Source organism: Formica exsecta, unplaced genomic scaffold (assembly GCF_003651465.1).
Source record: "Formica exsecta isolate Colony F162 unplaced genomic scaffold, ASM365146v1 scaffold108, whole genome shotgun sequence".
NCBI classification, from domain to species: Eukaryota; Metazoa; Arthropoda; class Insecta; order Hymenoptera; family Formicidae; genus Formica; species Formica exsecta.
Genome location: NW_021848419.1, coordinates 878,978 through 892,788, shown reverse-complemented (window position 1 = coordinate 892,788; position 13,811 = coordinate 878,978). Strand labels below are relative to the sequence as shown.

The following is a 13,811-nucleotide window of genomic DNA, read 5'->3' as shown; positions in this document are numbered from 1 at the left end:
ATTGTTTTATGTTAATAATAAATAATCTCTGTTTTTATTTCTTTTTTATATATTTTATTTTTTATTTCTTATTTCTTATTTTTTAGTTTTTTTTCATATAAGTTGTAACTGTTATAAAAATTATGTACGTATTTATAATTATTTAAATCATCTGCATTTTATAAAATTATTTCGCTGAAATTATTTGAGAAAAATTAATTTTTGGGTCATTATATATATACGATTTTTTAAATTCTTGATATATGCGATATTAACGTCGTTTTCATACGATAATCTGTATTGTTCTAATTTGATAATGATAAATGTTTATAAACAGCATTTTATAATAAATTATAGAAAAAGAAGCAAAAAAAAATCAAGCAGTGTCGCACCATAATTTATAGCACAGACATGCGAGTTAAATCCGAGGGGTGTCTCACTCACCAAAAATTTGTACATGTATTGCGAATTACCGGGAATTACCCAAGTAATTCCATGTAATACGCAGTGTAATTTTAAGTAATGCGACGGACAAATTTACATTCGAGTTCAACTATAGAAGACGTATTTTCAGATGAAAGGTCATTATTTTGAGTTTTTTTTCTTTTATTTATTGACCCTTAGGTTGGCACTCCTTTTATTTAGTTCTTTTTTAGTTTTAAATAACATTTCTCTGGACATTCCTCTTACTCGTAATAATTTATCTGTAGACGATCGGCCGTATTTTGTATCACAAAACCAACATAGTGTCGATTTTTTTAGCAACAATATCTTATTTTTAATTTATTTCATCAAATTTAAAAAATTATCTTTTTTTGCGCTTGTTATCTATTTATCTGAAATATTGATAAATAATCATAAATTTGACTTTCAAAGAATTATTCACGCGTATCTAAAAGACGTTCTAAAGACGTTATAACGATATTATTTTTACTTTTTAAGACGTTTTAATCTTGTCTGGGTTTTATTGTTTTGTGCTATAGGACTTGTAAATCAATACGAAGTAATGCGGCGTAATGCGAATACGACGTAATGCGAAGTAATGCGTAAGTAATTCCAGAAAAAATGTACATGTATTGCGACAGTGAGACACCCCTCGGTTAAATCACTTGACATATCACTTTGACATAATCAAGCAATGCCGTTCTTTAAGAATATTCATGCTTTCGTTTCATGTCTTTGTTAAGCTTACTAATCTATCTAATTGTACACACTTATAGTACATAGTAATTCTACAATGTGTACATTAACTTAATTGGCTGAGTAAATTGAGGTTAAACTATTTGAACGCAGATAAGTTACTCAAGACAAAAATGTGTAAAAATGTACATATTAATACTATCAACAATGTTATCTTTTTATGTTATTTATATTAATAAAAAAAACACAGCAAGAAAACATTTACATTTTTCTAAAAAAATTCCTTCAAGAATTGATTAACAATTCTACTTTATATAATACAATATATAAAACATACACTTTTAGATCTTATTATTAATGAAAATAAATTGTAGAAACTGCTGTCACATTAAAATTGAAAGTGAGATATAAGAATACGGATGACAGATACAAATTTAAATGAAAAATAAGAGAATACCTTCCATTTTTAAGTGTTCAATTATTATTAGTTTTATGCATCTATGATTGTTTCTCGAAATTGGCTTTTCAACAAAATCAATAATAGGGAGAGAAAGTTAATAAATTGTAGATAATATTGTATTCTCTATGACAATTATTCTGTTCCTCAGAAACATAAAATCAAAATTTTTAAAATTTTTAAGATCATATTTTTTCAATTAACGTACAGTTTTTTGATGATATATTTAAGGATCAATCAAATTAGACAAATATATATAATCGTTTCTCTGTGTGTGTGAGTTACATACTATTCTAGCATTTTATTCGACTTGCCTAGAGCGGGACTTTAAATTAAAGAAAGCAGCACGAATGTCATACATGATTCAAATTTTTGTCCACCCGATCATTGACAGTTTAAGTTATTTTTTGATAATTCATCTGTCACGTGCGAGGTGAATGAATGGTGCAAAAGTGGACAGCCACTTTCAGTTGATGTAAATACATTCTCTATCAACTGATTAGATACGAACGATGTAAGAAAGACACTCGCGTGTCTTGAACAAGCGAGAACAGCATGTCCGATTAATCAGTCCGGTGCAAGGACAGCATGATTGTATCTCGTGTAAAAGGTTTGTTAATTTAACTTTTACAATGTGAGTCAAATAAGAGACATCGTGGGAAAAACCATCGTTCCGCATCCGACGATGTCTTTCAACTTTCGTTCTTGTCATGCGGCCGTCACGAAATGTCATACTTTACTTCAGCTAACATCTGCAGTACGGATTTTTCTGTTTACATTGCATGATTAAGCACAGCCGGGAAAAATTTACGAAATTTTGTACGCGGTGCCCAAATATAGAACAAAGCTCATGATTTTTTTCTCGTCACTTTTTCGATTATCGCGCGCGACGATCGCAATCATGTAAAATGCCCTTATGAGTTTTGGAAGGTGCCTTCTACGAGACTGCTTAATTCTTATGTTCTTATGTATATATATTCCTGCTTTATACATTATAGAGTGTTGCACGTTGGATTTCGGATTTATCAAAAGAGAAAGAAAAGAAAGAGATTATGTTTAAAAGATGCATTTAATTAGAATAGAGATTTTGTGAGACTTGTATCGATCTAGATATTCAACTAACATTCTAACACATTTTATTATAGATGTTATAATTTCGCTTTATTTATATATATCTTATTTAATATATGTTATATATAGCTAATGATATAAGGTAGTACAACTCTTAGTTGACGATAAGCTAAATATTTTTTCAGCATATCTATTATTTTATTATTGCAATCAAACAATGTCAGCTTTTTACGAAAATGTAACAAACATATGTTAGCATTAATATTTTTATACTTTACAATTTGATCTAAAAATAAAATAACTTCCTGTAATTAGTAAACAAATTTAATTGCTGACAAAAATCACAATTATATAGCGACGTCACATATTTAATTATCAATATATATATATATTCATATAAAGTCAATATATATGTAAATATCAACCTTAAGTGTATCAATGAAATGTAAATTAAATATTCAAATGCAAAACAGCAAATACGCTCAAAACCCAAGTCGTTTATCGTTAAGATAATGTCTAGGTCAGTACTTACGCGTGTATGCAAATTGCTACACGGTATATTGCGCACGTCTGACATTGCTATACGAAACTTTATTTGACAAAAGTTCTTGACCAAATTAAAAACGAAGTTTTTTTTAACAATATCGAGATATCAATATCTTTTGAATTACAAACAAATAATTATGGCTTTCTCGAATTAAGCATACAAAAATTAATTAAACGGATAAAAAAATTTAGTTTTCAAATGAAAACATTTATTAAATTTGCAATATATTTAAGAATTAATTATAAAAATATGTAACGTTGAAAATTTAAAATGTAATAAATGACAACTTTCCCCCAAAAAATTCTACTGAAAAAGAAAAAGACTCGAAATTTGTCATAAAATTTAATTTAATTATTCAAATTAATTATTTAGCACACGGCTTTTAGCACGATCTAGTATGTTTGGTGTTTTTGCATAAATTTAGTATTCGCATTGTGTTTCGCCTTTTCATTAAACTCATCACGTATGTTTTTCTCGTGGTTCATTGCCACGGTACGTTAATGGCGATCAAGGTTTACTAACTATCAGGTCTCGTAAAGAGAGCATTGATTTTGACGTACAAGGTTATTACCTTGAAATTCCATTTTATTCATCATATTTTTATTGTCATTGCACGTGTTACAATCAGTTTTTCACGTCTAATAATAAGTCAAATAATATTTATGATTGCACATGAATTCTATTGTTCCTTCGTGACACGAGGTGGAATATGCAAAAACATAATTTTAATCATACATGCAACGGAAATCGAGAAAATTTTTACTTCAAAAAATTATTTTAAAGTTTTTATTTTAATTATTAATATATTCATATAAACTCAGTATATAGTAAATACAACATCTAACATTCGATAGATAACAAGGATAACGACATGCTAGCAGGCTAATAGTTTATTAATAAATTTGCAGCTTATCAGCCGCCAAAAAATCAGTCATCATCATCAATAAAACGAAAAACTTTTAGGACGATCGACTCACAAAATGATTGGCGAATAAGTAATGATGTACTCGTGATTAGGAAATTATCAAAAATCGATATTTGTTTTGCTCAATTGTTGTCAATTCTACTTTGTTGTAATTTTGTCATAATAAATAATATTTTTATATATCCATTACTTTATATCTTATCGCTGTAATTTTCATTCTACAGAGTTTACGATTAATTTTCGTCATGTAATCACAGTATAACCGAGTAATTAATCAATATAATATTAACTAAAAATTAAATTAGCTAGCAAAGCTTCTAATACATCTTCGATAAAAACTTAACTTTATTGCATTAAAAAAAAAGGAGCAGAATGATACAGGGTTAATTATGAAAATATATAGCGTAAAAAAATGTCTTTTTAATGTTTAATGTTCGTGAATCATTATTATGCACTCATATTTCTCTCGTACGACAAAGCCTTTTTTAATTTTATTTCTTTTACGCGTGTTTATAAACGTGGGTCGTAATATTTTTGCAACTATGGTGACACTTTCGCAAATATGCGGTGTAATACGAGATGAGTCCCTCAGCAAAAGAATCTTGTTTTTTGTCATCAGGTAATCGGCCTACAGTTTTCGAATAATCGATTGCTTTATCATCAATATCACATGCGCGTTACCGTCAATAGCACTGTTATGCAAACAGAAATACAGAAATATTACGAAATATGTACGTATATATATATGTATATACCGTCACCATAAAGCTCACAAACATTATCTATTTCATGTCGTAGATAGCGTTTTACGTATATAAGTGACTAATTCGTTGTTGTATGTAAATTTCGATTACTCAAGAAGTTTTTATACGAAAAGAAATCTAACAATAAATGTAATACAAAGGCCCGTATTCATAGTCGGTTCTTATATTTAAGACCGTCTTAAGTACAATCTTAAGATGTCATAAACCAATCACAGAGCCGTATTAGCATCTTAAGACATTACTTAAGACGGCCTTGAAATAAGAACCGACTATGAATATGGGCCAATAACATAGATGCGAACATGCCAAAAATAACATAAATGGAATCACGCAAAAAATCTGCCAGATTTTTTTTCTCATATCTAAAAAACAATAAATAGTTTGAATTATTTTACGCAAAATTATTTTTGTGCTTGGCGGACATGAATTCCTCTTTTACTCACTTTCTCTTAATGTTCACAAATTAGACAGATATCCTCTATCTTTATCTGTTACTGATATTTTGTACTTATGATATCGTCATAAAAATAATTGATTTGAAAAGATTAGTTTCTTTTTTCAATGTTATGTTTGCGATTAATTAATATTATATTAAAATTTCTCGATATCTTTTTTATCATTTTTACAAAATTTATACTACACTAAAGCTGTCTGACATATTGAATTCACATCTGGACTTGAACAGATTACGGAAAGCGCGATTATCGAGTGTACATAATGATAAAATAACATTATCTAAATAGGATAATATAAATGTACTGTTCATTTTAGTTTCAATATACTTTTCTTCTTTTATATAAATTAATTCACTTTGATTCAACATAGAACGTGGAAATTTACAGTAATTTTACGTGTACAGCATACATCATGCGATCGTTAAAATAACGTCGCTGAAGGATATGAAGGCAGGCGTTCAGGAATTAATTGCGACAAGCTCGTGTAAATTGGTCACAGATTTTATTTTTTTTTAATTTGCTGTTATATGATATGTTTGTATAATAGCGACAATGCTCGTGCGGTTCATATACGAGAGAAACGACGCAAGCCGGAACTGATTAGTTGAAACCAATTACATGTCATGATATTTCTTTAGGTTTTTCGATATACTGAATAACGCTGAATTTTAATATTGATGCGCATTTCTACTTTCTCTAAGCTAAAATCAAATTATGTGCGGGAGTTAGGCATGATTATGAAATCAAAGAGCGTGTGTCAAAGCTTTTCTATTCAAATTAACTGCGGCACAAATTATATATCAAATACGAGAATATATTTCACTTTTACATATGAACACTCGTGTTTCGTGTAATATTACATATGTATATTGAACTGTCTGTCAGCGTTATGTGTTGATATATCGAGCAAATAAATTGTCGATTAAACTTGCGATAAAATCATAATCATAATAACCGATTTCAATATTTATACATCTTGATAATGAACTATTAATTTACATCGCACTTATGGATGATCATATATTATACTCTCGACGAGAGAAAAAGATTACTGCGAATCAAATTGGATCATAAAAAATAGCTTTTATTATTATGCATATCCGCCGGCGATTGAATATAGGCCATTTTTCAGCTTAAAAATCACGATTAGACGCGTTCCAGTATGTGGAAGATATCTTATAAAAATTTCTTCATATTTCTCGAATAAATATCTTCGATATTTAATCGATATATGATGCGATCATGTGGCTTTATTTGTTGCTAGACTACTATATAATCACTGTATATTTCAAAGATATTTTCCAGCTTCGATCAAGAATACCATCAATGAAGGTGAATTTCAGTGTTCGTTTTTTCGTAACTTTAAAATGATGAATCATTATTCTCCCTTCTTTTCTCTTTTGATTGTTTTGCCTCCCTCCACTCATTCAAATACTATAGTAGCCATCACTGTGGATTGCATTTACTCTTAAAGACAGTACTTACTATCTTTCCGAGACAGAAGCAAGCAGGTGTGCGTGATATCCGATGTCGGAGACGATTTATTAATTCGCTTATCAACGTGATCATCCGTTTAAAAGAACGTCCGTATACTCGTCCGATAGACGTCTCGGATAGACAGGTTAAGGTAATAGAATATGTAGATTTCGGTTATCGCGCGCGACAACGAGATATACGTGCCCACGCGGAAAACGTTTTCGTTCAGATGCGATAAAAGTGAGGCATCGTAAATGTCGTCTCTATAAGCGCGCTGTATTTTTCGAAACGCGAGTGCGCGCGATACTTGGGAAAAGCGTACGACATTTACGCTGTAATCACCGCTATCTGCCGCGAAATATCAAAGTATGTATTTCTCATATGTAAACATGTCGGAGATACTGGAATGCCGTTACGATAGATGCATGTTTAGTATTTCAAAACTTGTATATAAATAGAAAAATGATAGAATGCAGCACGAAATATAAATAAATTTATCTCTTTTGATGGTTCTTTGACATTATCATAATACTTATCAATGGATCGTGATAAGCAAGTAATTACCGAGATAAAATAATTTTAATCTGTAGAAGCATTAAATTAAAAAATAAAAATGTAATACATTGACAGTTTATGTTTTTCTTGCCGATGAAATATATTGTGCGTTAAAAAAACCCTCGTAAACTTTCAATATCCTCGAGATTGTGGACCATTTGGTTCGTGCAAACTTTCTCGAATCATCTTATCTTAAATCAAAATAATCGAAATGTATTAAGGTATGCTCGGTTATATTATTAACATTTCCTATAGTTTTTCCTGAATTTCGATTTCGCGGACATAATGCCTGGTCGCCGATAAATCGCGAAAACGAATAAATTAACGACTTTGCAAAACGGACTTCGCGTGCATTAATATGATATCAGAATGGTATCGTAAATTGAATACGGGTACGGAAGTTACTCTTTATACGATACATTTTACCATTCGACATGAGTAAAATAATATCACGTGACGCAATATGATAAATTGCGCAATTGAGCAGCGATTTGGCACAATTGGAAGATTACTTTATTTAGTTCAGCGTTCCGATTTTCTTTTCGATCTCTCTTTCGTAGAGACGTGGCTTTTTCCCGCATTCCGTTGGGAAATCAATAACCACGTAGCACGTAGAAGTTAACCGTGTGCTTGCGAGAGGTCAGCACGCAGCCATTGTGAGATACGGGATTTTTCTCTCGGCATATATATTCTACAAACATCTCATAATTGCCTGTTTATTTATTTTAACAATAGAGAGATTGCGTCTCTCGTGGAAAAGTGCGGTTTTGTGCGACAAAAAAGAAAAGAAGAGAAAAAGCTAGGAAGAAGCGAGAGAGCCGCTTTACAAAAATTCTCATTCCCTTATTAAAATATGTATTTAAACTATCTGCAGAGAGGATGCTTTGTGATCTATTGCATATTCAACATTTGCGCAGAAACGATTCGCGATAACGTTATCGCGTGCGAATCCACAACAATAACTTTTCGCCGAGGATAAACTGTCAAATTCTTTGCAAACCGATTGTTTAATCCATATCTCGTTTAATCGCGTGCGCGCGCGTTAAATGCTTTTTAAATCAATTTCTTAACTCGCTTTTGAAATCTCGCGCACGATTTTATATCACATTTCTTTTTTTTTCGGATCTAGGAATAATTATTTACGCTCTGATCGTTTTATATACTTTTCACTATACCTTTTTACCTATTATTCGCCATACTAACACGCCCGGCATCTGCATCGTCGTTATATGCATACGTTGTTTATGCACCGCCGGGATAGCCGGCTGCTCTCGGTGAAGCCGTTTCCGAGGATAGTTCCTCTTTCCTCTGCGGCACTTTTTATGGGAAAAAGCTTTCTGTAGCCGCCTTCGCGGGGAACTGATCCTGTTTCTTTATGTAACGCCCGCGCCCAAGTCCGACGCGCGACTGGCATCATTTTTCATTCGCGATGTTCCTTAAGAAACTTGAAACATAAAGCGCCAGGTTGAACTTTCGATCGGGCGGCGCGGCGGCGATTCACGACGAGCGCTATAAACTTCGTATATGATTGCAGTTTACGGGATATAAAGGACGACAGAGCATGAGGCTGTGCTATCCGAAGAGGGACGAGGTGCGCTCGTTCCAACCGGGACACGAAAATGGTACGGATGATATTCGCATCGATGTAAATTGTAAACTCGAAATGCATGAAAAATAACTCTTCTGCCAAAAGAATATAATTTTGGATAAACTGAGAGAATTTCTTTATAATAGGAAAATACATTAAAGAAATATGTATGAAATTATAATAAATTTTATTTGCATGCATTAAAAAATAATGGAAAGTATAAAAAGCATTAAAAATATCTATTTTGCAATTTATTTATAATTATCAAGAAAACATTAAGATGAAATGGAAATAAGTCTATCTTGTGCCCATCTTATTATAATTGAATTCATTTGTATTCTCCGGAATCACATTAGAATTAAAAAATTTTGAAAAGATATTGTTTGTAAAATATAGATTTTTGATATGTACGCTATACGTATAATATATGACCTTATTTCTAACATTTTCTAAGTTTGCCCTGTATTTGTGAAGCAGAATTTTAAAGTTGCTTCTTTCCGTATATTTCGTCGAATCATTTCAATATGAAAAAAAAATCTTAACTCCTATTATTCATATTCGGAAGAATGTTTGCATAAACTTGTGATAAATGTTGCCTAGTTCTACATTGCATAACAGAGGCAAATTGTACAAAGTCTTATGTGCATAGTCAGCCGTTTGAAGAGGGAGGATCAAGGTGGGCTTATACTTCCAGCCGGATTATTCTTCCAGTTAGAGAGCGTTGTTTAAGTATCACTGCTTAACGTGGTATTAAATCACTAAGTATACATGTACGATGAACACGAGCTTGTTAAGTAGATCCTGGAGATCGTACTATGCAATTGCGCGTGGACTCTATATACTTGATTATTCAATATTACATAACTCGCTATTTCAAAACTTGAGTATGCGTGTCGTATAATTATTCTTTCTGTTACATATATATAATGGGAGACAATATAAATTGGCCGTAATAAATCTATCTTTCCATTATGAATTTAATGTGAATTATATATGAAAGAGAAATTTTTATTTTATCCGCAATTTATTTTTTTAAAATAATAATTTAATATATCGTGATATATATGTATATTTATATATATACATTTTTCTTTTCTTTTTATTATAATTTCTTTAATTAAAAAATTATACAATATTTAAATTGGCATAGTATCTTTTCTCTTTAAATAAAATGCATTCAAATAATATGCATTGTAATTAATAAAAACTTATGTGTATAACTTATGTTATATTTCCATAATATTTAACAAATCTTCTCTTTTTAATATAAGTCGACATATCAATAGTTTTTTATTAGAGTGCTTTCCCTAATCTTTTTTATTTGTGTATTATGTTATCAATTTTTTTTTGTAGAAATTTGGAGCGGTATAGAAAAATTCGGATTTTATCAGATGGTGACGTTCGCATTTATAAGTTTACCATTAATTTTAACGGCAATGTTTACGCTTTCTTACATATTTACTGCAGGCGAAATTAAATACAGGTACGCGCGTATTTTTACTAATTATTTAGATTTGTTTCAGATGCGGCGTTTAATTTAAATGTATTTGTGTAATATCATAAAATTTAATTCTTCAAAGATTAGAAGGTAATAAAATGTCCGAATATACAGATGTTTGGTGCCGGAATGTGAGTATCCGGAAAACGCGACGTTTGATTCACCATGGATCAACATTTCCGCCCCGAAAGTCAACGGAAAGATCTCTAGTTGTACACGTTATATGTTGCGGGATAATCATTCGGACACATGTTCGAAGACATCGTTCACCAACGTGACTCGTGAATGCGATTCTTGGGTTTACAATCCATACGAGCATACGATACTCGACGAGGTAAGGTTGACTCGTTGAAACAACGCAGGTTTTTTTACGGCTCGCAACGAGATTAGCGGTAGATTCATTTTTTCTTTTATTTTGATATAGTGGAATTTTACCTGCGATGCTAATCGATGGAAACTCACGCTAGTTGGCACGATGCAAAGTATAGGGCAGTTCATCGGCTTGATGTTCGCTGGATATATATCTGACAGGTGAGATGCAGATTAGTGCAATATTTCTCTCATATGGACGTTAATTAATTAACTCTGAATAAAATATCTTTCCCAACATTCGCACGCGACGTCATCGCGTTTTAATTTCACATATTTCTACGTCGTATGAAAAGGGAAAATGTAATTCTAAATATCGGTATACATATGATGATTGAATAACATGATTGATTTAATAATTTTGAATTTATTAAACGTCCGCGATTAGTGTATTCTATTTATATTAATTAATAAACAGTGTTTGCGCTCTTTATACCGCGCTTGGCTCGGTACTGCCAGTTTACACCGACATTTGATTTTAGTCATACGAGCCGTACATTCAATCATATATTTATTAATTTAGCTCTCTTTTTCATCATTGGATGTTTTTCTATATAAATTGATAAGAGAAGAGGTATTGCATTTCTGATAAATTCAAGTTCAGTTGATTCTTATGAATGATAACATCTCTATTCAAAGATCTGAAAATTCATTACCGTTTTTTTACGTCTTTATCCTTGAGTCGTTCGATATGCTCGGATGGATAGTCAGCTGTATCGCGGAACACTCCTCTTAGTACGCGTTTTTTATCAAGTCAGCGATAAATCACGCAATTCCGAGATTCTTATATTTTTTTTACGTAATACGCAATACGAGAATATACGTGATATGGAACAAAGTTTCTGTAGCTCGTCGATTTCACGCATTCTCGATAAGAAGGCGTAGCGTCGCGAGGAATTTCGTGTCATGGCGTGGTAAAAATGCACTTTATACAGGAGAAGACACACGACACGTAAAGGGAACGCATCTCCTCGCGCATTTATACGCTTTCCCGTCTATTTCCAGGTACGGGAGGCGAACCTTTTTGACGCTGGCAACGTCTCTGGCCGGAGTCAGCGGCTTGATACATTCCTTCTCCGTGAATTATTGGATGTTTCTCGCATTCGAGTTCCTCGACGCCATCATGGCGGCCGGAATTTACAGCGCGGGATTTATTCTAGGTACGCTAATAACTTGGGGACAATAGCTCGGGGGAAAAAAAAATATGCGACACCTGTGAAGCGTTATGTTTGCCCCATGCCCCATTTACGTGTGCACGACCGGCGGAGTAAATTCTAAATGCAATGCAATGCTCTTTACCCGTTTTTAAAAAGCAAATACGCGACAATACACATCAATACGCGACACTACGCAACAACACGCGTGTATAATACGGATATTTTCGAGTTATCTCTCTTGACGGATTTTTATATCGCCGGCTTATTTAGTTATTTATTCAAATTGTAGTTTTATACGATACGTATTAAGATATACAACACACAAACTCTTTCCGTAAAAATATAAAAATATTTTTGAGAAATGTAAAATTGAGGAATTGTGTCAAAATAATGTTTTTCTCAAAATTTTAAGATTACTTTTGCAGAAAATAAAAAGAAAGAAGATATTGTATAATATCGGAAATGTATAATATGCGGAATAATTCAAAAATTTGGCGGAACATGCCTTTTTCGATTCAGTTTGTTTGTGGTTAGTATTTATCATTGGCATGCATCTTTCTTATCAAATATCGATATATATTTATTGATTGTAAATAATTTCAAGAGATTCGGTGCATTTCGTAAGATAAAACAATCTTATCGAGGAAAATCTTCGAAAACACGAATGCACTTTGTATCGATTGCATGAATGCGCATGTATTTTTCTACGTATGTTATTTTATCAGCGATCATCAACTTATGTAAGATCGAGCAAAATTATAAAATATGTATCTATTAGTTACACGTTTCGCACGGTTACACACGGCAATAATTTACACGCGCAATTTCATTCGCAGGAGTAGAGACGATAGGAATAAAAAACAGAGTTTTCGGAGGCACCATCATGTGCTGCATGTTTACCACGGGCGAGATCCTGTTGGGATTGATCGCGAGTTGGCTTAGATCCTGGCGGATGCTTCTTAGGGTGGTGTACGCGCCGGGACTATTGGCCATTCTCTTGCCTCTGGTTATTCCAGAATCGGTCAGGTAATTTCTCTTAATCTTAACGAACACGCGAGAATGTATCATCATCCTTGATTGTAAGATTTAATCGGCGAATAATTTTATTTACGATTTTATAAAATTTTTTATACTTTTTTAATAAAGTAAAATTTTGTGAACCAATTTTACGCACGCGATGCTATATTCAAGCTATGTTCAAGGTGGCTATTGTCAAAAGGTAAAGACAATGAAGTGGAAAAAATATATTGCAAAATGGCGCGAATGAACAACCTGCAAGTAACGGATGAGGCTATCAATATATTCAAGGAATTAAATGTTGCTGAAAACAAAACGGTATGTTTATTTTTTATTTTTTCCCGCAAACATATTTGGTTATAATATATCTCAAAAATGTAAATTTTTATTTTTATTATTATCTCTCTAACAATAGTAATAATAAAACACTAGATAAGATAAATCACACTCGCCAGTTTTCGTCTTTCTAGTTTATAAACGCTGACGTAAGATAATAATTTTCGATCCGCGACTATGCGAAATCGATGATATAATCTTTCAGAAAAGCGAGTTAGTGATTGAGTTGGACGAAAGGAAGCCGATCGTGCAGGTTTTACATAGCTCAGTGATACTCATTCGTTTGTTGGCCTGCTCGTTCTGCTGGGTCACGAATGCCTTCGTTTTTTACGGATTGTCGTTGAATTCCGTGGCATTCGCCGGGGATAAGTACATCAATTTTATACTCGTCGTCGTGGTCGAGATACCGGCGTACTGTCTTACCTGGCTACTGACCGATCGCATTGGCCGTAAACCAACGCTCTCCGGCGCGTTCCT

The 13,811-nt window shown here is 32.4% G+C and overlaps 1 protein-coding gene across 1 annotated transcript in view; it reads left to right on the top strand.

The window, feature by feature from the left end:
• Nucleotides 1–5,866: 5,866 nt before the first annotated feature.
• Nucleotides 5,867–13,811, top strand: part of LOC115234693 (solute carrier family 22 member 5-like) — a 10,446-nt gene continuing 2,501 nt past the window's right edge. Inside the window, exons 1-9 of the mRNA XM_029805984.1 lie at nucleotides 5,867–6,965; nucleotides 8,904–8,991; nucleotides 10,311–10,440; nucleotides 10,570–10,789; nucleotides 10,880–10,986; nucleotides 11,830–11,984; nucleotides 12,818–13,007; nucleotides 13,184–13,316; nucleotides 13,540–13,811. Coding sequence (XP_029661844.1) covers nucleotides 8,931–8,991; nucleotides 10,311–10,440; nucleotides 10,570–10,789; nucleotides 10,880–10,986; nucleotides 11,830–11,984; nucleotides 12,818–13,007; nucleotides 13,184–13,316; nucleotides 13,540–13,811 — 1,268 coding nt within the window. The 5' untranslated portion in view covers nucleotides 5,867–6,965; nucleotides 8,904–8,930. The remainder of the gene's footprint in view (nucleotides 6,966–8,903; nucleotides 8,992–10,310; nucleotides 10,441–10,569; nucleotides 10,790–10,879; nucleotides 10,987–11,829; nucleotides 11,985–12,817; nucleotides 13,008–13,183; nucleotides 13,317–13,539) is intronic.